General features: G+C 43.9%; 1 protein-coding gene across 1 annotated transcript in view; it reads right to left on the bottom strand.

Annotated features, from left to right (window-relative positions):
• Positions 1 to 606: 606 nt before the first annotated feature.
• Positions 607 to 24173, bottom strand: part of LOC120054265 (leucine-rich repeat-containing protein 52-like) — a 30151-nt gene continuing 6584 nt past the window's right edge. Inside the window, exon 2 of the mRNA XM_039001688.1 lies at positions 607 to 935. Within this exon, the coding sequence (XP_038857616.1) occupies positions 607 to 935 (329 nt within the window). The remainder of the gene's footprint in view (positions 936 to 24173) is intronic.

The following is a 24173-nucleotide window of genomic DNA, read 5'->3' as shown; positions in this document are numbered from 1 at the left end:
GTTCTGCCCCAGTTACCGTAGCTAACTCTGGGCAGAACTAGAATATTACTGTAGACTTACAACCTGTGTGTGTACCGGTTTATTCACTATTCCAGGGTCTTTTTGATTTACCAGAGAAACCAGCTCTTAGCATCTGTGATGAGTGTGTGTGATGTAACAGTGGGGGGCTTATTGCTCTTAATAGTTCAGAAGTCACTCTGTAGTCCTGAAGTGGAAGGCCTATTTCCCCTTATTGCTCTCTCTCTCGCACACGCACACGCACACGCACACACACACACACACACACACACACACACACACACACACACACACACACACACACACACACACACACACACACACACACACACACACACGGGGTAAAATGTCTGTCCTGTTTTCTCCCACTCAGAGACACCCAGTCAGAACAGGACTGTCTTTCTACAGAGTCCAGTGTCTTTATTCTAATTACTCTATTCCTCTTCTTTTCTTCAGTGTCCTTCCATCACTCCAAAGCTCTTCCTAATGTATCCTCTCTTCTTCCTCTTCTGCCTTTTTCGCCTCTTCTCTTCCTGGCTGTTCAGAGTCCCATCCCCTCTTCCTCTCCCCCTCCTCCTCATAACTCAATCACACCTGCATGCCAGGCTTATTCACATCCCCATTCCCCTGATTACTTCCCCCCATCATCCCTCCCCCCATATGTCTCTCCTCCTCATCATCACTGTCCATGTCTTCCCCCTTCCTCTTGTTGTATCTCTCGTACAGCACCATGAGGACACCCATCACCCATGCCGACACGGTGCCGGCACTGAAGATGACAAAGCCGATAGCGATGAAGAACAGGTAGTCCCAGTAGCCCAGGCCCTGGTGGCAGTCTGCCCTCAGCTGCATGCCCACTTCAGCCAGCCGTTGCCCAGACAGCTCTGGAGGCTCCTGGCACACTGTCTGGCCCTCGTCTACAGAGAGGGAGAGAGACAAGAAAGAAAGAGTTAGCCATCTAGAGAGAAGGAGAGAAAAGAGAGATTTAGCTGTCTGACCCTCGTCGGAAGAAAATCCCTCCTTCCCTAGTGCCAGTCTCACTCATTGGCCAGGGGGCCAATAGAGGCAACAGTGAGCGCTGTTACCTTCAAGTAGGTTTTGGTTTTGCTAGGGCGTTGTGGACAGGGATGGTGGATGCAAGTTGCAAGTTCGAATTCAGGGATAGAAAGTTGTTTTAAGCCTATCCCAAACCTTAATGCTTACCTTAACCATTCAGAGTTAATGCCTAAACTTAACCACTACGACATTTGAAGTTTGAGTAACATGGATGTACATCTAATTCTGAAGTGAGACTGTGAGAGCTTGTTGGACGTAGAAGGGAGAGAGAGGGGGGGGAAATAGAAATGACCACAATGCAGCATACTCACTCACACAAAGCTGTAATAACCTTTGTGACAAATGATCTGTAGACACTATAGATTTCCTCAGGGTAATGCAGGTCTGGGACACATCTAGGACACAGACATATTAGAATGCTCAGCACACACACACACACACACACACACACACACACACACACACACACACACACACACACACACACACACACACACACACACACACACACACACACACACACACACACACACACACACACACACACACACACACACACACACACACACACACACACACACACGCGCATTTGACCAGCCTTCATAGAAACACAAGACATCTCCAAGGACAGATAGTGTTGTTTTCCTTCTCTTGGCATCTGTTAACAGCTGGCTTCTAATTAAAAAAGATGAAAATGAGCAGAGACAAATTAAACACCAGTTCTCTCTTGCTCTTCATCTTGTTCTCTCTCTCTCTCTCTATCGCTCTTATTCTCTCGTCATTAGATTTTTTTTCTGACCTTAAATCAGTGCGTATAATTGACTTCATCATACTGCTCATCACAAGTTAAGGGGCTAAGAGGCTGCTGCCATTGCCACTGTCTCTGTCAATCAAACCATTACAGACAATGATGTGTGAGGAGAGAGGAGACCCTACAGACTGGGTCACCTCTGTCAAATCAAACCATTACAGACAGTGATGTGTGTTTTGAGAGAGGAGACCCTACAGACCGGGTCACCTCTGTCACTGGCTGATCCTCCCAGAGAGGGGGGAGAGAGTGGGAAGGTGTCAGATGAGGAAGACTGGATATGCAGAGAGAACTGGATATGCACTGCCTCATAATTTCATCTCTCTCTCAATCCCCCTCCCTCCCTCCATCTCTCCTCCTTCCACTATCCCTTTCTCATGTTGAATTGCATTTACTTGTCCTTTCCAAAAAAGAAGACAGAGAACTTTTATTTTCTTCTTCCTAGACATTAAAGTGTGTGTGTGTGCTTGCACATATGCGTGCCTGAGGGCATGTGTCCGTGTGTTCATGTCTGCGTGTGTATGTGTGTGTGTGTGTGTGTCTGGCTGTGAACGGGGCACTGATGGATTCATACTGTAAATGATGTTAATTAAATTGCACTCCTCTTCCAATAACGACAGAGGTCTTAAGGAGGGGGTGAATGATGGAGAGAGCGAGAAAGAGAGAGAAAGAGAGACAGAAAAAGAGATGGACAGATATTAGTCTATGATAGTATGTGCTACCAGCTCTCACAGTCTTACGTCAGAATTAGACGTTGATCCATTTTTCTCAAATGTCAAATTTAGAAGCTGTTCCAAATGTCAAATCTCAGGTTAAGTTTAGGCATTAACTCCAAATTCTTAAGGTTAAGCAGGTCAGATCAGACATGGAGGGTAACTTTAGCTTTCCCTGTCTGGGCAGAAGGTTTGGGATAGGCTAAAAACTAAAATATCAAAAACAGCTTTGTATTGCTGGATTCAAACTCACAACCTTTGGAATCAGAGGCAGATGCTTATGCCCCCCACCCCCACTTAAGGATAATAGTCCCTAGTGGCCAGTTTCCATGTCATCTCCCAACGTCCTCAGACATGGATGGACGTCGAATACTGACTTGATTCACGTTTGACCTGGCTGAGTATGGGAGAGGAGAAGAGAGAGAGGCTAACTGTAGAGTTGATCCCCTTCACGTCACTAACAGTGTCATATCTGTAGCCCTCAGTAGTCATGTATTATAGTGTAAATCCACAATCAGCTCTTCCATATAAACTGGATATATTTAAATGGTTAATCAAGGACATCTATCATATCCAACCTAAATGCATCCTATATCCAACAAGGCCATGAGGTTGTAGCTGAGGTGTCTAATATCTCTGATTGGACAGGTGTGTGCGTGTGTACGTGTATATACACTGCTCAAAAAAATAAAGGGAACACTTAAACAACACAATGTAACTCCAAGTCAATCACACTTCTGTGAAATCAAACTGTCCACTTAGGAAGCAACACTGATTGACAATAAATTTCACATGCTGTTGTGCAAATGGAATAGACAAAAGGTGGAAATTATAGGCAATTAGCAAGACACCCCCAATAAAGGAGTGGTTCTGCAGGTGGTGACCACAGACCACTTCTCAGTTCCTATGCTTCCTGGCTGATGTTTTGGTCACTTTTGAATGCTGGCGTTGCTTTCACTCTAGTGGTAGCATGAGACTGAGTCTACAACCCACACAAGTGGCTCAGGTAGTGCAGCTCATCCAGGATGGCACATCAATGCGAGCTGTGGCAAGAAGGTTTGCTGTGTCTGTCAGCGTAGTGTCCAGAGCATGGAGGCGCTACCAGGAGACAGGCCAGTACATCAGGAGACGTGGAGGAGGCCGTAGGAGGGCAACAACCCAGCAGCAGGACCGCTACCTCCGCCTTTGTGCAAGGAGGATTAGGAGGAGCACTGCCAGAGCCCTGCAAAATGACCTCCAGCAGGCCACAAATGTGCATGTGTCTGCTCAAACGGTCAGAAACAGACTCAATGAGCGTGGTATGAGGGCCCGACGTCCACAGGTGGAGGTTGTGCTTAAAGCCCAACACCGTGCAGGACGTTTGGCATTTGCCAGAGAACACCAAGAGTGGCAAATTCGCCACTGGCGCCCTGTGCTCTTCACAGATGAAAGCAGGTTCACACGCACATGTGACAGACGTGACAGAGTCTGGAGACGCCGTGGAGAACGTTCTGCTGCCTGCAACATCCTCCAGCATGACCGGTTTGGCGGTGGTTCAGTCATGGTGTGGGGTGGCATTTCTTTGGGGGGCCGCACAGCCCTCCATGTGCTCGCCAGAGGTAGCCTGACTGCCATTAGGTACCGAGATGAGATCCTCAGACCCCTTATGAGACGATATGCTGGTGCGGTTGGCCCTGGGTTCCTCCTAATGCAAGACAATGCTAGACCTCATGTGGCTGGAGTGTGTCAGCAGTTCCTGCAAGAGGAAGGCATTGATGCTATGGACTGGCCCGCCCGTTCCCCAGACCTGAATCCAATTGAGCACATCTGGGACAACATGTCTCGCTCCATCCACCAACGCCACGTTGCACCACAGACTGTCCAGGGGTTGGCGGATGCTTTAGTCCAGGTCTGGAAGGAGATCCCTCAGGAGACCATCCGCCACCTCATCAGGAGCATGCCCAGGCATTGTAGGGAGGTCATACAGGCACGTGGAGGCCACACACACTACTGAGCCTCATTTTGACTTGTTTTAAGGACATTACATCAAAGTTGGATCAGCCTGTAGTGTGGTTTTCCACTTTAATTTTGAGTGTGACTCCAAATCCAGACCTCCATGGGTTGATAAATTTGATTTCCATTGATAATTTTTGTGTGATTTTGTAGTCAGCACATTCAACTATGTAAAGAAAAAAGTATTTAATAAGAATGTTTCATTCATTCAGATCTAGGATGTGTTATTTTAGTGTTCCCTTTATTTTTTTGAGCAGTGTATGTGTCAAGGACTTGCTCTGAGGTTAATGCAGGTCAGGATCCGACAAAGCAGATCAGACACGGATTGTAACCTAAGCTTTGCCTGTCTGGGCAGAAATAGACTGGCACATGATGACGTTGAGTTAGCTAGGCAACATTATGCAAGTTCTGATTCTGATTAGGCACGATGTGCTTAGTCCTTACCTTGCCCCGGCACACCACACAGACAAATACGAGGTAGACCAACTCAGCTCAGTTGGCCCGGAGCAAATGTCCAAGATTAGTAGTTGCAGCTCACGGTATGGTTTTGGTCCTTTGTCATTCCGCAACTTGTTATTGATTGTGAACCGATCAGATGATTGACATAGTAATGGAACTGTAACCTTCATTGCAGGGTTACTGCTTTGGCTGGAGCAAAAACCTGCACTCACACTGGCTCTTTATGGATCTCCCTCTCTCCCTCTCGCTCATTTCATCCCCTTTCTCCTTCTCCCTCCCTCCCTCCCCTCTCTCCCATTCTCTATCCATCTTTCTCTCCATCTCTCTCGCTCTCTCCAGTGTGTATTAGATCACATGGCTGTCCCTCGCGTCACTCTGTCATAATCTGTGAGGGGCCTTGTCCCGTTGACAACCCGTCATCTCTTGCATGCACGCACACGCCTGCTTCAGCCCTTGGGGAGACGGGATTGCTGTGCCCCCTTACCCCCACCCCCATCCACAGATCACATAACAGCCACCACTCAACCGGCCCATCTCATCTTCATTACAAACAGACGCCCCAGAATGGATGGTCCACTGTCTGTTTCTGTCCATCTCCCTCTGTCTGTTTTTCTTTGTCTCTTCATCTCTCTCCCTCTGTCTGTTTTTCTTTGTCTCTTCATCTCTCTCCCTCTGTCTGTTTTTCTTTGTCTCTTCATCTCTCTCCCTCTGTCTGTTTTTCTTTGTCTCTTCATCTCTCTCCCTCTCTGTATAGTTCTATGTCTGTCTGTCTGTCTGTCTGTCTGTCTGTCTGTCTGTCTGTCTGTCTGTCTGTCTGTCTGTCTGTCTGTCTGTCTGTCTGTCTGTCTGTCTGTCTGTCTGTCTGTCTGTCTGTCTGTCTGTCTGTCTGTCTGTCTGTCTGTCTGTCTGTCTGTCTGTCTGTCTGTCTGTCTGTCTGTCTGTCTGTCTGTCTGTCTGTCTGTCTGTCTGTCTGTCTGTCTGTCTGTCTCTCTCTCTCTCTCTCTCTCTCTCTCTCTCTCTCTCTCTCTCTCTCTCTCTCTCTCTCTCTCTCTCTCTCTCTCTCTCTCTCTCTCTCTCTCTCTCTCTCTCTCTCTCTCTCTCTCTCTCTCTCTCTCTCTCTCTCTCTCTCTCTCTCTCTCTCTCTCTCTCTCTCTCTCTCTCTCTCTCTCTCTCTCTCTCTCTCTCTCTCTCTCTCTCTCTCTCTCTCTCTCTCTCTCTCTCTCTCTCTCTCTCTCTCTCTCTCTCTCTCTCTCTCTCTCTCTCTCTCTCTCTCTCTCTCTCTCTCTCTCTCTCTCTCTCTCTCTCTCTCTCTCTCTCTCTCTCTCTCTCTCTCTCTCTCTCTCTCTCTCTCTCTCTCTCTCTCTCTCTCTCTCTCTCTCTCTAGCTCTCTCTCTCTCTAGCTCTCTCTCTAGCTCTCTCTCTAGCTCTCTCTAGCTCTCTCTGTCAATCTCTCTCTCTGTCAATCTCTGCCCACGTAGAGAATGAACCAACCCACTGTGGGTGCTTCACTGTCAGTATCTCTCTTTATAACACAACCATGAGGAGACTGACTTATACAACAGCTCCCACACTGAAGAGGCTTTCAGCTACTCCATACTACTGCTAAAACACAACATCAGTTAGAGTGACTGTCGGACTCCTCTTCTATCTTCACACCACTGAAAACCACAGCACAGGTTAGAGAGAGAGAGAGAGAGAGAGAGTCATCTTTCCAGGGCCTCAATTTACTCATACCCTACTGGAAAGCTGTGACAGGACTATACCATTAATCATCATTACCATAGTATGGTTGGATGGCTGACCCTGAGTAGAAGTAGAAGCAGTGTTTACAGTTTTTCTCAGTCGCTTTGGTGCATTTCTTAGATCAAAAGTGCAATTCTTGATACTACTTGTACAAATTCCGAATCATCTAGTCACTTGTGCACATCATTAAAGCAATTTCTTATTCCTTTGAACAAATTGCAATTGATAATGTACAAGTGTCAGCTTTTTTCCACATTATCAATTGCTCATGTCATGTTGATCAAAATATAGTAGATGGTTCTCTGTTGAATAGTCTTACCCCTCAAAACATCTAGGCATTAGTTCCTTGCATAAGCCATTACATGCAAAATTGTTGAACTATTTGTCATAAACTGTCAAGCATAGTTTTCCACATTTCTATTAGACCTTTTGTACAAAAACGTGAATTGATGAATCGTGCAGGTGAAATTGACCCTCACTCATGAAGGAATGTAAAGTGTTAGTTCAACCAACAATCAACCAGTTGTCTAAATTGCTCAAAGGTGCATCTCATGAAGAATCAATTGGCAAGCATATATAGACAGACCACAACACAGAGTTGCAATTTTCCAATAATGGATGGACCAGGAAACGAACAGGGTCAACAGCCAAGAGGAGGAAGAAGAGGAGCAAGGATGCGTGGTGGAAGGCAAAACAGAGGAAGAGGCAGAAGAGGACATAGGCGCATATCTGATGACATAAGGGCCACTATTGTAGACCATGTTGTCAATCATGGCCTTACACTGGCTGAGGCGGGTCGAAGGGTGCAGCCGAATATTGGGAGATCAACCGTGTCCTCAATAGTTCAAACGTTTCGAAGAGAGAACAGGTATGTCCACCAATGTACAGTGCACTTTTACTGTATATAAGCAGTATACTGTATACTTCCTACAATGCTTCATATTACAGTAGTCCACTTGTATTTCACAGCATACAGAAATATACTCTATACAGATACATACTGCACCTTACATGCACCCACCTGTATGTTTTACAGTAAAATGTGTGTTCGCATAGTTTTTGTCTATGTGAAAGTGTGCGATGCATCACTGCATTTTTCCCCACATAGGACTGCAAGATTACCTCAAACCGGTGGCAGAGGACGCCTTTTCACACCTCAACAGGAGGAGGCTATTTGCACCATGGTCCGAGCAAACAATGCCTTGAGACTCAGGGAAATACAAAGGACCATTATAGAAGACAACGATGTCTTTGAAAACATCCATACGGTTAGCATCGCAACCATCGACAGGGTGCTGCATAGAAACCAGATGAGTATGAAACAGCTGTACCGTGTACCATTCCAAAGGAATGAGGACAGAGTTAAGGAACTACGGTACAAGTATGTACAGGTAAAACATATATCTATGTAACTACTTTACAGCAACATTTTATAGTGATACATAGTACAGTAAGCATAAACTGCACACATTTACATTGCTGTGGAAGGAACATGCAATATATGTACATTTTATGTCACTCTTCCTTACCAAAACAAATTCAACTGTGTGTTCTGGGATATAGCGTATAATGGAGTTGGAATCAAGTGAACCCTCTCACAACTTTGTATACGTGGATGAGGCTGGCTTCAACCTGACCAAATGCAGAAGGTGGGGTCGGAATATCATCGGTCACAGAGCTACTGTGGATTTGCCAGGCCAACGGGGAGGAAATATCAGCATGTATGCTGCTATTTCAGAGCATGGTGTCCTAACCCATATCCCCCTTATAGGGCCATACAACACCCAGCATCTACTCAACTTTTTAGAGCCTCTCTACAGGGCTCTCATCCCTGATGATGAGAGGGGTCTGTTTAGAGAGGATTTGCCAAAGTATGTGGTCATTTGTGATAATGTGAGTTTCCATCGATCAAACATCATAAGGCAATGGTTTGTGACCCACCCGAGGATGCTCATAGAATTCCTCCCACCTTATTCACCATTCCTTAACCCAATTGAGGAGTTATTTTCAGCATGGAGGTGGAAGGTGTACGATCGTCAGCCACACACACATACGACCCTACTGGCTGCAATGGATGCAGCATGTGAGGACATCACAGTAGACGCCTGCAGAGGATGGATAAGGCATTCCAAAAGATTCTTTCCACGTTACATTGGAAGGGAAAATATCCGGTGTGATGTGGATGAGAATATGTGGGCCGACAGACAGGGACGTCTGGATGTGTAGAGACAGGACAACAGTGCTGCGGGCAAAGTTGTGCCTTAGGGGTGGTTTCCTGTGTTTCTTTCTAATTTAGTTTTTTTTCCCTTTGTGCCCCTTGGGTTGTCCAGTCTCTTTCAATCAATAACCCACATACAGTAATATGTAAATAGTACTGTTGAAATTGATATGCCATAGAAGTGCAGCCTTGTGCATTTTCAATACAGTAACTGTCATCCAAACTGTAGCCTAAGTTTACATCAGGTAATACTGTCAAAGTACACAGTTACATTGACAACATGCCTAAACATTTTGACGACCTTGTTCGTGAACAATGACTCAATGACTTATCATTCTGATGACACTGACATGATCATTGGCATGAATATTTACTTTTGAGAGATGTACAAAGGATTTTTAGTGACAGACTAGCTTTAGAAACATATCTATTGTATATTGCAGTTTGTACAAATTATTCTGAGAAATGCACTTATTATTTTGCACATGTTAGGGATGATGTGAAAAATGCACCAAAGCGACTGAGAAAAACTGTATTAGTAACTCTTATCCAAAGATTGAATTGTACACCAATCTACATGTTTTACCTGTACAATCCAGGAGGAGCCACCTGTCCCCTCAGCCCTGTAGTATCATTATTAACATGACTCATCTAGCAAACCATCATTGGTTCTGTGAAAGTTCTTAGAACATTCGTTAGGTCTCAGAAAATGTTCTCATAAGACAAAAACTGTTTAGTGGTGCTGATGTTGCAAGAACATTCATAGAACCCATTTAATCTGATCTTTAAAGGCTCCCAGAATGTTTCATTAGGGGGACATTGCAAAGGATACCGTATGTTCCCAAAACACACAAACTGTTCAGTTGTGCAGATTATTCTACAATGTTTATTTTAGGGTGCAAAAAACATTCACCTGATGTTACAAGAATGTTCCTAGAACACATTTCACTATAACAATATGGAAGAAAATGAAACGTATTCTACAAGATCCAAAATCGTTTCCAAAAAAAAACAACTTTATGGAACAATCATTGGATAGCTTTCAGAATTCACCTATAAATTGGTCCACATGGAAAAGTAAAGGCATAGAAACCATAAATGACTTGGTAACAGGAAATACATTTATTTCTATGACAGAATTAAAAAGTAATTTTGGACTGACCAATGTAGATAGTCTCAAATATATGCAACTTAAAAGTTCCATATCATGACATTTTGATTTGAAATCTTTTGGACATCAGAGCAACCTTGAGGAAATCCTATTTGAGTCAGACAAGGATGTTCATATGATAGGGAAGATATACAAAACCTTGCAGAGAGCCTATCCAACTGACAATCTCTTAGAAAAAAATATTTACTATTGGAACAAAGACTTCCATTGATGGTCTGGGCAGGTGAGATGGAGTTGATATTGTCGTTTGTATGTATACGTTTTGTTGGCACAAGATGGAGGGAAAGTTGCAGCATAACTAACGAAATTATAGTTAACGAAAATGTAAGCTTAGTCCAGTATAAACTAATGTATAGAATGTATTATACATCAGACATAATGTACCCGATGGGTTGGATGATTCTCCTCTTCACTCATCTGGAAAAAACGTATATTAAAAATGTGGAAATTAATCAATCTGCCATCATTAACACAATGGAAAAATCTAATGATTTATTATTACAATATTTCAAGTCCTTGTGCTATGGAGAGAAACAAATGGTGCCGTTTCAGGCCATGTGGTGGAAAGTGATGTGGGAGCTGGAGATGGGGGGGGGGGGGGGGGGGGTGTGCTAGTGGGTCTGGGCAGGTGAGATGGAGTTGATATTGTCGTTTGTATGTATATGTTTTGTATTGTTTATAAAATATGAAATAAAAAATATATTTTTTTAAATAACACCTGGTCTAAGTTCTTTAAGGTTCCCAGAATATTGAGTTAAGTTATGGGAGTTGTCTGGGATGTTACAGAACATTCCCCCAATGTAGCACAATTTCCAAATAAGTCCGTTTTTATGACATTCATAGCATATTTGCTTTAGGTTAAACACAATATTCCATTGATGTTCACGCAATATACATTTTCAGTTGTCTTGGAGACTCACAGGACATTTCAACAACATTTAGAAAATGTTATATTTACAGTGCATTTGGAAAGTATTCAGAAGTACTGAATAAAGGGTCTGAATACTTATGTAAATAAGGTTTATTCTTTTTTATAAATTTGCAAAAATGTCTCAAACCCGTTTCGCTTTGTCATTATGGGGCATGGTGTTTAAATTGATAAGGAAAGAATATAATTGAATCAATTTTAGAATAAGGCTGTATCGTAACAAAAGGTAGAAAAGGGGACTGGGTCTGAATAGTTTCCGAATGCACTGTAAGTTTGACCTAATATTACCACAACATTCTCAGCATGCAAATGTGTAGCTCCTTAAAGCAGTTTGGAATACATTCCCAATGTTTCTCTCCAGATTATTGGCAATTGACATTTGAGGACTGTATTGTAGGTGATATAGACACATAGCATTTTAAGTTCATTCATAGGACATTTGAACAGCATGTAACATTACAAACACAACCATATGTTTTAGAATTCACAAGTGCAGATTGTCAACGTATAAAGTAAAAAAATAAACATGGTTAAAGAATATGTGGGATGGAACATGCAATCTTCGGCTCTGCAGCCAGACACCCGGGACTCACTCCAATTCGTATACTGCCCCAACAGATCGACAGATGACGCAATCTCTATTGTACTCCACACTGCACTTTCCCACCTGGACAAGAGGAACACCTATGTGAGAAAGCTGTTCATTGACTATAGCTCATTGATCAACACCATAGTACCCTCTAAGCTCATCACTAAGCTAAGGACCCTGGGACTGAATACCTCCCTCTACCAACTGGATTCGGGACTTCCTGACGGACTGCCCCCAGGGGGTTAGGGTAGGCAACAGCACATCGCCACGCTGACCCTCAACACGGGGGCCCCTCAGGGATGAGTGCTTAGTCCCCTCATGTACTCCATGTTCACCCATGACGGAGGGTCAAGCGGGTTGAGGCTTCAAGTTCCTCGGTGTCCACATCACTAAGGATCTATCACGGTCCACACACACCAACACAGTTGTGAAGAGAGCAAGAAAATGCACCATTGAGAGCATCTTGACAGGCTGCATCCCTGCTTTGTATGGCAACTGCTTGGCATCCAACCGCAAGGCGCAACAGAGGATAATACATATGGCCCAGTACATCACTGCGGCCGAGCTCCCTGCCATCAAGGATCTCTATACCAGGCAGTGTCAGAGGAAGGCCCTAAAAATTGTCAGAGACTCCAGCCACCCAAGTCATAGACTGTTCTCTCTGCTACAGCACGGCAAGCGGAACCAATGCACCAAGTCTGGAACCAACAGGACCCTGAACAGCTTCTACCCCCAAGCCATAAGACTGCTAAATAGTTGGTAAAATATACTGAACAGGGCCTCCCGGGTGGCGCAGTGGTCTAGGGCACTGCATCGCAGCGCTAGCTGTGCCACCAGAGACTCTGAGTTCGCGCCCAGGCTCTGTCGCGACCGGGAGGTCCGTGGGGCGACGCACAATTGGCCTAGCGTCGTCCGGGTTAGGGAGGGTTTGGCCGGTAGGGATATCCTTGTCTCATCGCGCACCAGCGACTCCTGTGGTGGGCCGGGCGCAGTGCGCGCTAACCAAGGCAGCCAGGTGCATCGTGTTTCCTCCGACACATTGGTGCGGCTGGCTTCCGGGTTGGAGGCGCGCTGTGTTAAGAAGCAGTGCGGCTTGGTTGGGTTGTGTTTCGGAGGACGCATGGCTTTTGACCTTCGTCTCTCCCGAGCCCGTACGGGAGTTGTTGCAATGAGACACGATAGTAATTGCTAACAATTGGATACCACGAAATTGGGGAGAAAAGGGGGTAACATTTTTTTTTTTAAATATATAAAAAAAATATACTGAACAAAAATATAAACGCAACATTCAATAATTTCTTCCATTTTACTGAGTTATTGTTCACATGAGGAAATCAGTCAATTGAAATAAATTCATTAGGCACTAATCTGTGGATTTCACATGACTGGAAATGCATCTGTTGGGCCTCAGGATCTTGTCACGGTATTTTTGTGCATTCAAAATTGCCATCGATAAAATGCAATTGTGTCATTGTCCATAGCTTATGCCTGCCAATACCATAACCCGACTGCCAGCATGGGGCACTCTGTTCACAACGCTGACATCAGCAAACCGCTCGCCCACGATGCCATACACTTTGTCTGCGGTTGTGAGGCCGGTTGGACGTACTGAAAAATTCTCTAAAATGACGTTGGAGGTGGCTTATGGTAGAGAAATTAACATAAAATTACTTGGCAACAGCACTGGTGGACATTCCTGCAGTCAGCATGCCAATTGCACTCTCCCTCAAAACTTGAGACATTTGTGGTATTGTGTTGTGTTACAAAACTGCACATTTAAGATTGGCCTTTTACTGTCCCCAGCACAAGGTGCACCTGTGTAATAATCATGCTGTTTAATCAGCTTCTTGATATGCCACACCTGTCAGGTGGATGGATTATCTTGGTAAAGGTGAAATGCTCACGAACAGGGATGTAAAATGTGCACAACATTTGAGAGAAATAAGCTTTTTGTGCATATGGAACATTTCTGGGATCTTTTATTTCAGCTCATGAAACATGGGACCAACACTTTACATGTTGCGTTTATATTTTTGTTCAGTGTTGTTAACCAAATAGCATGCAGAATTTAGACTAACATAAAAAAAATAAAACTTTGTAAATATGGACTGTTCCACTTTTTTATGCACCCGATATAATCCCTACTTTGAGACGTTTGATATGCCCCCCCCCCCCCTGTCTTATTTTTTATGATCTGAAAATCAAAAGTGACCCTAGATCAGCACTCAGCGTCTTGGATACCTTGTAAATATGTGCCCAGAAGTATGCAGCATATAAAGGGATGGTGAATAACCCAGTTAGCAGTATTTCCCTGGGTTAGTAATGTCTTAGGCTAAAATAGAAACAATGAATTCCTGATTGAACATACTGCCATGGCTATATACTGAAAACAATAGTAGAGCTTTCCTGGTGGTGCAGAGTACAAAAAACCTGGCTTGAGAACCAGGCATTGCAGGTTGTCAACATACAGTTGAAGTCGGAAGTTTACATACACTTAGGTTGGAGTCATTAAAACTCATTTTTCAACCACTCCACAAATTTCTTGTTAAACTATAGTTTTGGCAAGTCGGTTAGGACATCTACTTTGCGCATGACACAAGTCATTTTTCCAACAATTGTTTACAGACAGATTATTTAACTTATAATTCACTGTATCACAATTCCAGTGGGTCAGAAGTTTACACACACTAAGTTGACTGTGCCTTTAAACAGCTTGGAAAATTCCAGAAAATGATGTCATGGCTTTAGAAGCTTCTGATAGGCTAATTGACATAATTTGAGTCAATTTGAGGTGTACTTGTGGATGTATTTCACGGCCTAACTTCAAACTCAGTGCCTCTGCTTGACATCATGGGAAAATCAAAAGAAATCAGCCAAGACCTCAGATTTTTGGGGGGAGATCTCCACAAGTCTGGTTCATCCTTGGGAGCAATTTCCAAATGCCTGAAGGTACCACGTTCATCTGTACGAACAATAGTACACAAGTATAAACACCATGGGACCACGCAGCCGTCATACCGCTCAGGAAGGAGACGCGTTCTGTCTCCTAGAGATGAACGTACTTTGGTGCGAAAAGTGCAAATCAATCCCAGAACAACAGCAAATGATCTTGTGAAGATGCTAGAGGAAACAGGTACAAAAGTATATTTTTCCACAGTAAAACGAGTCCTATATCAACATAACCTGAAAGGCCGCTCAGCAAGGAAGAAGCCACTGCTCCAAAACCGCCATAAAAAAGCCAGACTACGGTTTGCAACTGCACAAAGATCGTACTTTTTGGAGAAATGTCCTCTGGTCTGATGAAACAAAAATATTACTGTTTGGCCATATTGACCATTGTTATGTTTGGAGGAAAAGGGGGGAGGCTTGCAAGCCGAAGAACACCATCCCAACCGTGAAGCACGAGAGTGGCAGCATAATGTTGTGGGAGTGCTTTGGTGCAGGAGGGACTGGTGCACTTCACAAAATAGATGGCATCATGAGGCAGGAAAATGATGTTGATATATTGAAGCAACATCTCCAGATATCAGTCAGGAAGTTAAAGCTTGGTCGCAAATGGGTCTTCCAAATGGACAATGACCCCAATCATACTTCCAAAGTTGTGGCAAAATGGCTTAAGGACAACAAACTCTTTAGAGTGACCATCACAAAGCCCTGACCTCAATCCAATAGAAAATTTGTGGGCTGAACTGAAAAAGCATGTGCATGCAAGGAGGCCTACAAACCTGACTCTGTTACATCAGCTGTCAGGAGGAATGGGACAAAATTCACCCAACTTATTGTGGGAAGCTTGTGGAAGGCTACTTGAAGCGTTTGACCCAAGTTAAACAATTTAAAGGCAATGCTACCAAATACTAATTGAGTGTATGTAAACTTCTGACCCACTGGGAATGTGATGAAAGACATAAAAGCTGAAATAAATCATTCTCTCTATTATTCTGACATTTCACATTCTTAAAATAAAGTGGTGATCCTACGACAGGGAATTTTTACAAGGATTAAATGTCAGGAATTGTGAAAAACTGAGTTTAATGTATTTGGTTAAGGTGTATGTAAACTTCCGACTTCAACTGTATAAAAAAATGTATGGTTGTGTTTGTATGATTAAATGCTGTTCAAAATGTACTGTAAATGAATTGAAAATGCTGTGTCTATAACACCTTGTAGTGGGCCTACAATACAGTCCTCAAATGTGAATTGCAGTTCAATGTGGCGAGACACATATTAGGGATGTATTCCAATTTGCTTTAACGAGCTACAAATTTGCATGCTGAGAATATTGTGGTATTAGTAGGTAAAACTTCAATAACACTTTTGAAACTTTCTTTAAATGTTCCGAGGACCTCTAAGACGAGGTAAAACGTATATTGTGTGAACATCAATGGAATCTTATGTTGAACATAAAACAAATATGCTATGAACGTCATCAGAACATTGGGCAACATTGTGGGAATGTTCAGTGCAACCTTTATGAATATCACAAGAATATTCTTGCAACAACCAAGACAACTCCCATAACTTAATGAAATGTTCTGGGAACCTTTAAAGAACTTAGACCAGGTGTTCTGTCAACATTCTTACAACATTATAGGAATGTCCTATGCAACCTAAATTAAACACTGTATTAATGTTATCACAACTGAGCATATTTTGTGTTTTGGGAACCTCTCTCTTGTAATGTACCCACATTGTTCCCACAACCTAATTAAATGTTCTGGGAACCTTTGAACTCAGTTCTGTCAATATTCTTGCAACATCAAAGGAATGTGTGGCTATTTGAAGAATCTCATTTATATGCTTCTTTTAGTTACTACATGATTCCACATGTGTTATTTCATAGTTTTGATGTCTTCACTATTATTCTAGTAGAAAATTTTAAAAAAATAAAGAAAAACCCTTGAATGAGTAGGTGTACAGTTGTGGCAAAAAGTTGACTGAATAACTGAGAATGACACAAATATTAATTTCCACAAAGTTTGCTGCTTCAGTGTCTTTAGATATTTTCATCAGATGTTACTATGGAATACTAAAATATAATTACAAGGATTTCATAAGTGTCAAAGGCTTTTATTGACAATTACATGAAGTTGATGCAAAGAGTCAATATTTGCAGTGTTGACCCTTCTTTTTCAAGACCTCTGCAATCTGCCCTGGCATGCTGTCAATTAAATTCTGGGCCACATCCTAACTGATGGCAGCCCATTCTTGCATAATCAATGCTTGGAGTTTGTGGGTTTTTGTTTGTCCACCCGCCTCTTGAGGATTGACCACAAGTTCTCAATGGGTCTAAGGTCTGGGGAGTTTCCTGGCCATGGACCCAAAATATCAATGTTTTGTTCCCCGAGGCACTTAGTTATCACTTTTTCCTTATGGCAAGGTGCTCCATCATGCTGGAAAAGGCATTGTTCGTCACCAAACTGTTCCTAGACGGTTGGGAGAAGTTGCTCTCGGAGGATGTGTTGGTACCATTCTATATTCATGGCTGTGTTCTTAGGCAAAATTGTGAGTGAGCCCACTCCCTTGGCTGAGAAGCAACCTCACACATGAATGGTCTCAGGATGCTTTACTGTTGGCATGACACAGGACTGATGGTAGCGCTCACCTTGTCTTCTCCGGACAAGCTTTTTCCCGGATGCCCCAAACAATCGGAAAGGGGATTCATCAGAGAAAATGACTTTACCCCAGTCCTCAGCAGTCTAATCCCTGTACCTAATGCAGAATATCAGTCTGTCCCAGATGTTTTTCCTGGAGAGAAATGGCTTCTTTGCTGCCCTTCTTGATACCAGGCCATCCTCCAAAAGTTTTCGCCTCACTGTGCGTGCAGATGCACTCACACCTGCCTGCTGCCATTCTTGAGCAAGCTCTGTACTGGTGGTGCCCCGATCCCGCAGCTGAATCAACTTTAGGAGACGGTCCTGACGCTTGCTGAACTTTCTTTAGCGCCCTGAAGCCTTCTTCACAACAATTGAACCACTCTCCTTGAAGTTCTTGATGACTCGATAAATGGTTGATTTAGGTGCAATCTTACTGGCAACAATATCCTTGCCTGTGAAGCCCTTTTTGTGCAAAGCAATGATGACGGCACGTGTTTCCTTGCAGGTAACCATGGTTGACAGAGGAAGAAAAATGATTCCAAGCACCACCCTCCTTTTGAAGCTTCCAGTCTGTTATTCGAACTCAATCAGCATGACAGAGTGATCTCCAGCCTTGTCCTCATCAACACTCACACCTGTGTTAACGAGAGAATCACTGACATGATGTCAGCTGGTCCTTTTGTGGCAGGGCTGAAATGCAGTGGAAATGTTTTTGGGGGATTCAGTTCATTTGCATGGCAAAGAGGGACTTGGCAATTAATTGCAATTCATCTGATCACTCTTCATAACATTCTGGAGTATATGCAAATTGCCATTATACAAACTGGGGCAGCAGACTTTGTGAAAATTAATATTTGTGTCATTCTCAAAACTTTTGGCCATGACTGTACACGGCCCAGTACATCACCGGGGCCAAGCTTCCTGCCATCCAGGACCTCTATATCAGGCGGTGTCAGAGGAAGGACCTTAAAATTGTCAAAGACTCCAGCTACCCTAGTCATAGACTGTTCTCTCTGCTACCGCATGGTAAGCGGTACCGGAGCACCAAGTCTTGTTCCAAGGGGCTTCTAAACAGCTTCTACCCCCAAGCCATAAGACTCCTGAACAGCTAATCAAATGGCTACCCAGACTATTTGCATTGCCCCCCCCCCCCCCTCTACGCTGCTGCTACTCTCTGTGATTATCTATGCATAGTCACTTTAATACCTCTACCTGCATGTACATATTACCTCGACACCGGTGCCCCCGCACATTGACTCTGTTCCGGTACCCCCTGTATGTAGCCCTGCTATTGTTATTTGCTGCTGCTCTTTAATTATTTGTTATTCTTCTCTTACTTTTTCTGTAGGTATTTTCTTAAAACTGCATTGTTGGTCTACACCTGTTATTTTCAGCGCAAACCTTTGACCGGTATTGTATATATATTTTTTATTTAAAAAAAAAATTAGGCATTTTTTTCCCCAGTTTAGTGATATCCAAACTCACCCATAACTCGGACGACGCTGAGCCAATTGTGCGTCGCCCGGTCACGGCTGGCTGCGACACGGCCCGGGATCAAACCCGGATCTGTAGTGATGCCTCAAGCACTGCAGTGCCTTAGACCGCTGCATCACTTGGGAGGCAGAAACATTGTTTAAATTCCCCTGTTTAGTGGACCTGCGTGGTTCTGGTACCGGTTCCGACCGATATTTTCGCATATAAATTGACCTGTGGACACCACAGATTGAAATGGCTTGCATTAAGCGATAGCCCTGGTTCCCATTGACACAGTAGTATATTTGCTGAGCCTGTGTGATGTAGGATGTGAAATCTGAAACTACTTGAAGCTGAGATGTCCCTCCGACCATTTAATTTGTTCTTCCGACTGTCCAACTCCTGGCTGAACCCTACGTCACAGCCACTGACAAAACACATGCCTGCAATCCTTACATTGTAGCGCAGCGAGTGGTGTCATCACGGTAGCACATTCAGAGATCAATTTATAGCCATTCATCTAAAATAATTCATAGATTTTAAACAAAAAAACTGTCACATCTGCTCCTGCCACGCCCTCTAGTGCTCATCTGGTGTCTCCTTGACCTGCCGCCACTCCCCCAGTTCTCTCTCCATCTCTCTCTGTGTGTGTGTCTGATTGTGTGGGCGGAGACAGGTGTGCTGGAGTCAGAGCAGATCCCAACCAGCTGCAACCTGTTCCATAATCAAGACCAATATAAATACTCAGTTCTGCCTCTTCCACACTGCCAGATCGTAATCTCTGCCCAGTCAGTCCATGTTTGTAGCCTTTTTCCCCTGTTTTCCCTTGCCGGATGCTGTTTTCCTGTCCATTACAGTTCTGCCCGCTCTGACTCTGGACCCTGTCTCCAGTCCGACTTCTCGTCAGTCCTGCTACTCTGTCCTGGATTACCCACTCTACGCTCCCTTGGATTCCCCTCCGGACTTGTCCCAACACCTCGGGCCCCAGCCTCCACACCTGGTTTCCAGCAACCCGCCCGAGCTTCCCCTGGCCTGCACTCAATCTTCCCCCCATGTTTCAAGAAATACCTTGGTTACCTCATCCCAGTCTCCTCGTCTGAGTCTGCTCTCGGGTTCACCTGTTCCGCTCCGCGTGATAAAAACACTTTCTGTTAGTCATAGACGGACAATATTAATATGAGATGAAAGGCGAGTTCCTAATGATTTCAGGAAGCCAAGCTATAGCTCTGAGACGTTTACAGCAATGGGGCAGCCATTTTGATCAAGAGAGATCTTTAGCAAATATGCACATTTTCTCTAACCATAAACATACAAATATACTCAGCAAAAACATAAACATACTCACTGTCAACTGCGTTTATTTCAGCAAACTTAACGTGTAAATATTTGTATGAACATAACATTCAACAACTGAGAAACTGAACAAGTTCCACAGACATGTGACTAACAGAAATGGAATAATGTGTCTGGTGTGGCCACCAGCTGCATTAAGTACTGCAGTGCATCTCCTCCTCATGGACTGCACCAGATTTGCTGTGAGATGTTACCCCACTCTTCCACCAAGGCACCTGCAAGTTCCCATACATTTCTGGGGGGGAATGACCCTAGCCCTCACCCTCCGATCCAACAGGTCCCAGACGTGCTCAATGGGATTGAGATCCGGGCTCTTCGCTGGCCATGGCAGAACACTGACATTTCTGTCTTGCAGGAAATCACGCACAGAATGAGCAGTATGGCTGGTGGCATTGTCATGCTGGAGGGTCATGTCAGGATGAGCCTGCAGGAAGGGTACCACCTGAGGGAGGAGGATGTCTTCCATGTAACACAGCGTTGAGATTGCCTGCAATGACAACAAGCTCAGTCCGATGATACTGTGACACACCGCCCCAGACCATGTCGGACCCTCCACCTCGATCCTTCTCCAGAGTACAGACCTCGGTGTAACTCTCATTCCTTCGACGATAAACGCGAATCCGACCATCACCCCTGGTGAGACAAAACCGCAACTCGTCAGTGAAGAGCACTTTTTGCCAGTCCTGTCTGGTCCAGCGACGGTGGGTTTGTGCCCATAGGCGACGTTGTTGCCAGTGATGTCTGGTGAGGACCTGCCTTACAACAGGCCTACAAGCCCTCAGTCCAGCCTCTCTCAGCCTATTGCGGACAGTCTGAGCACTGATGGAGGGATTGTGCGTTCATAGTGTAACTCAGGCAGTTGTTGTTGCCATCCTGTACCTGTCCCGCAGGTGTCATGTTCGGATGTACCGATCCTGTGCAGGTGTTGTTACACGTGGTCTGCCACTGCGAGGACGATCAGCTGTCCATCCTGTATCCCTGTGGCGCTGTCTTAGGCGTCTCACAGTACGGACATTGCAATTTATTGCCCTGGCCACATCTACAGGCCTCATGCCTCCTTGCAGCATGCCCAAGGCACGTTCACGCAGATGAGCAGGGACCCTGGGCATCTTTCTTTTGGTATTTTTCAGAGTCAGTGGAAAGGCTTCTTTAGTGTCCTACGTTTTCATAACTGTGACCTTAATTGCCTACCGTCTGTAAGCTGTTAGTGTCTTAACGACCGTTCCACAGGTGCATGTCCATTAATTGTTTATGGTTCATGGAACAAGCATGGGAAACAGTGTTTAAACCCTTTACAATGAAGATCTGTGAAGTTATTTTGATTTTTACGAATTATCTTTGAAAGACAGGGTCCTGAAAAAGGGACGTGTCTTTTTTGCTGAGTTTATAAGGAAGGTGAAATCTTATAGTTAGTCATTTTATAATTTGAATAACTTGAATATACTATATTTAGAAAGCATTTAAGTCATTTCATACAGTTTTGTTGACTAGGAAATACATCATAAAATATATTTCTACTGCATACTTGAGATTGTGTCCTCAAAAGTGACTACACCTCAGCAATTTTGTCACGCCCTGACCTTAGAGCCTTTTTATGTCTCTATTTGGTTTGGTCAGGGTGTGATTTGGGGTGGGCATTCTATGTTTCTTTATTTCTATGTTTTGGCCGGGTATGGTTCTCAATCAGGGACAGCTGTCTATCGTTGTCTCTGATTGGGAACCATACTTAGGTATCCCTTTTTCCCTCCTTTGGGGGTGGGTAGTTATCTTTGTTAGTGGCACTTAGCCCTGTAAGCTTCACGATTGTTTTCTTCGTTTGTTGTTTTGTTGGTGTTCATTTCTAAAATAAAAGGAATATGTATGCTCACCACGCTGCACTTTGGTCTTCCTTCAACGACGGCCGTGACAAATTTTTTACTATTTTTACCAGAAAGGTGAGATTGTAACCTTCCTTTCAGCATTACTAGTTATTGTGTATGACCCTCTCATGATAAATAATTACTTTTGGGGATTACGTAGATTACATTTAGTTACATTCAACTGGATAATCATCCACACAACTGGACAGTTTTTTTGTGTTTTGGGACCACATCTTTTACGATGTCCCCACAATGTTTCCACCAGACTGTTCCCACAACCTAATTAAACATTCTGGGAACCTTTAATGTACAGCCAAAATGTGTTCCGGGAACGTTCTTGCAACATCGGGTGAAAGTCTTATACAAGCATTGTATTATAAATCAGCAAGACTGGATGTTGTGGGAACTTTCACAGAAACAATTTTCGTTTGCTGGGAAAACATTAGTGGTACATTGTTTTATTACATTACCTGGAAACCTAATGAGAACTTTTGGGGAATGTTCTGCGGTGGTTGTTACAGTTGTGCACAACGTTTTTGTGAATGTTTGGAGAACATTCCAAGGATATTTCATTCTAAACATAAAAAAAGATGGGATGTTATCATTCTAATGTTAGGGTTTTATCTATCTAGAACTTAATGGGAATCGTAGCTAATGTTCTTGGAATGTTTGATGGAATGGCTATTATTACTATTAACCACGGGACAGTAGTGTCACTGTCATACTATACTGGCCCTGTGAAGTATGCCACTTTCAAATGACCAGTCAAATAAAATTTTATTTGTCAAATGCGCCAACTATAACCTTAGTGAAATGCTTACTCACAAGCCCTAACCAACAATACCAACAAAAAAAAGACATAAAGTAAAAAATAATTAAAGAGCAGCAGTAAAATAACAATAGCGAGACTATATACAGGGGGTACCGGTACAGAGTCAATGTGCGGGGGCACCGGTAAGGTAATTGAGGTAATATGTACATGTGGGTAGAGTTATTAAAGTGACTTATGCATAGATAATAAGAGAGTAGCAACATAATAAAAGAGGGGGGCAATGCAAATAGTCTGGGTAGCCATTTGATTAGATGTCCAGTAGTCTTATGGCTTGGGTTTAGAAGCTGTTTAGAAGCCTCTTGGACCTAGACTTGGCGCTCCGGTACTGCTGGCAGTGCGGTAGCAGAGAGAACAGTCTATGATTAGGGTGGCTGGAGTCTTTGACACTTTTTAGGGCCTTCCTCTGACACTGCCTGGTATAGAGGTCCTGGATGGAAGAAAGCTTGTCCCCAGTGATGTACTGGGCCGTACACACTACCTTCTGCAGTGTCTTGCGGTCGGAGGCCGAGCAGTTGCCATTCCAGGCAGTGATGCAACCAGTCAGGATGCTCTTGATGGTGCAGCTGTAGAACCTTTTGAGGATCTGATTTAGTCCCAGGGCTCTGTGTGTGTGTGTGTGTGTGTGTGTGTGTGTGTGTGTGTGTGTGTGTGTGTGTGTGTGTGTGTGTGTGTGTGTGTGTGTGTGTGTGTGTGTGTGTGTGTGTGAATATGTGCGTGCAAGCGTGTGTTTGCATGTGTGTGTGTCCAGGGAGCAGGTCAGTAAATAGTAGGAGAAATAAGAGCAGTGCTGATCTTTGTTTTCTATTTCCCTGGGTTGATACCTTGCTGCTGACCTCCATCTGAGAGTGGCTCGTGTTCAGTGCAACAGACAGTCTGTTTGTGTTGAACTGGTAATGAGGTCATATTGTTTGAATTTTGGAGCAATAATTTATCTTCAAAACATAGCAAACAAGGTTATTATCCTGATTCATGCACGCATGCACGCTCTCGCTCCCCCCGCCACCCCCCCCCCCCCCCTCCCTCCCTAATCTAGGGTAAAGTAGTCATTAACATGCTTGTTAAATGAACTCCTGGCTCCACAGTACAGAGCAGCATCAGCAGTAACTGGACTAATAGGGAGAGATGCATAAGGTTACATAACATGACCCTGAATAAACCTACAAGCTGAAGTCCCATACTAATACTACAGGCTCAATACTGCTTGGCTCAATACATAATAGGAAAATAACAAGACTGATCACCTCTCATACTGTCTCAGATTACCTTGATCCCTGACCTCTGACCCCCAACCTGAAGTCTGACCCCAAGTTAACAACAGTTAAAGTCACAACCAGCATATCGTGGTCTACTGGTGAGTTAGAAAGGGT

Source organism: Salvelinus namaycush, chromosome 10 (genome assembly GCF_016432855.1).
Source record: "Salvelinus namaycush isolate Seneca chromosome 10, SaNama_1.0, whole genome shotgun sequence".
Classification (NCBI taxonomy): Eukaryota; Metazoa; Chordata; class Actinopteri; order Salmoniformes; family Salmonidae; genus Salvelinus; species Salvelinus namaycush.
This window is presented reverse-complemented; position numbering and strand designations above follow the sequence as displayed.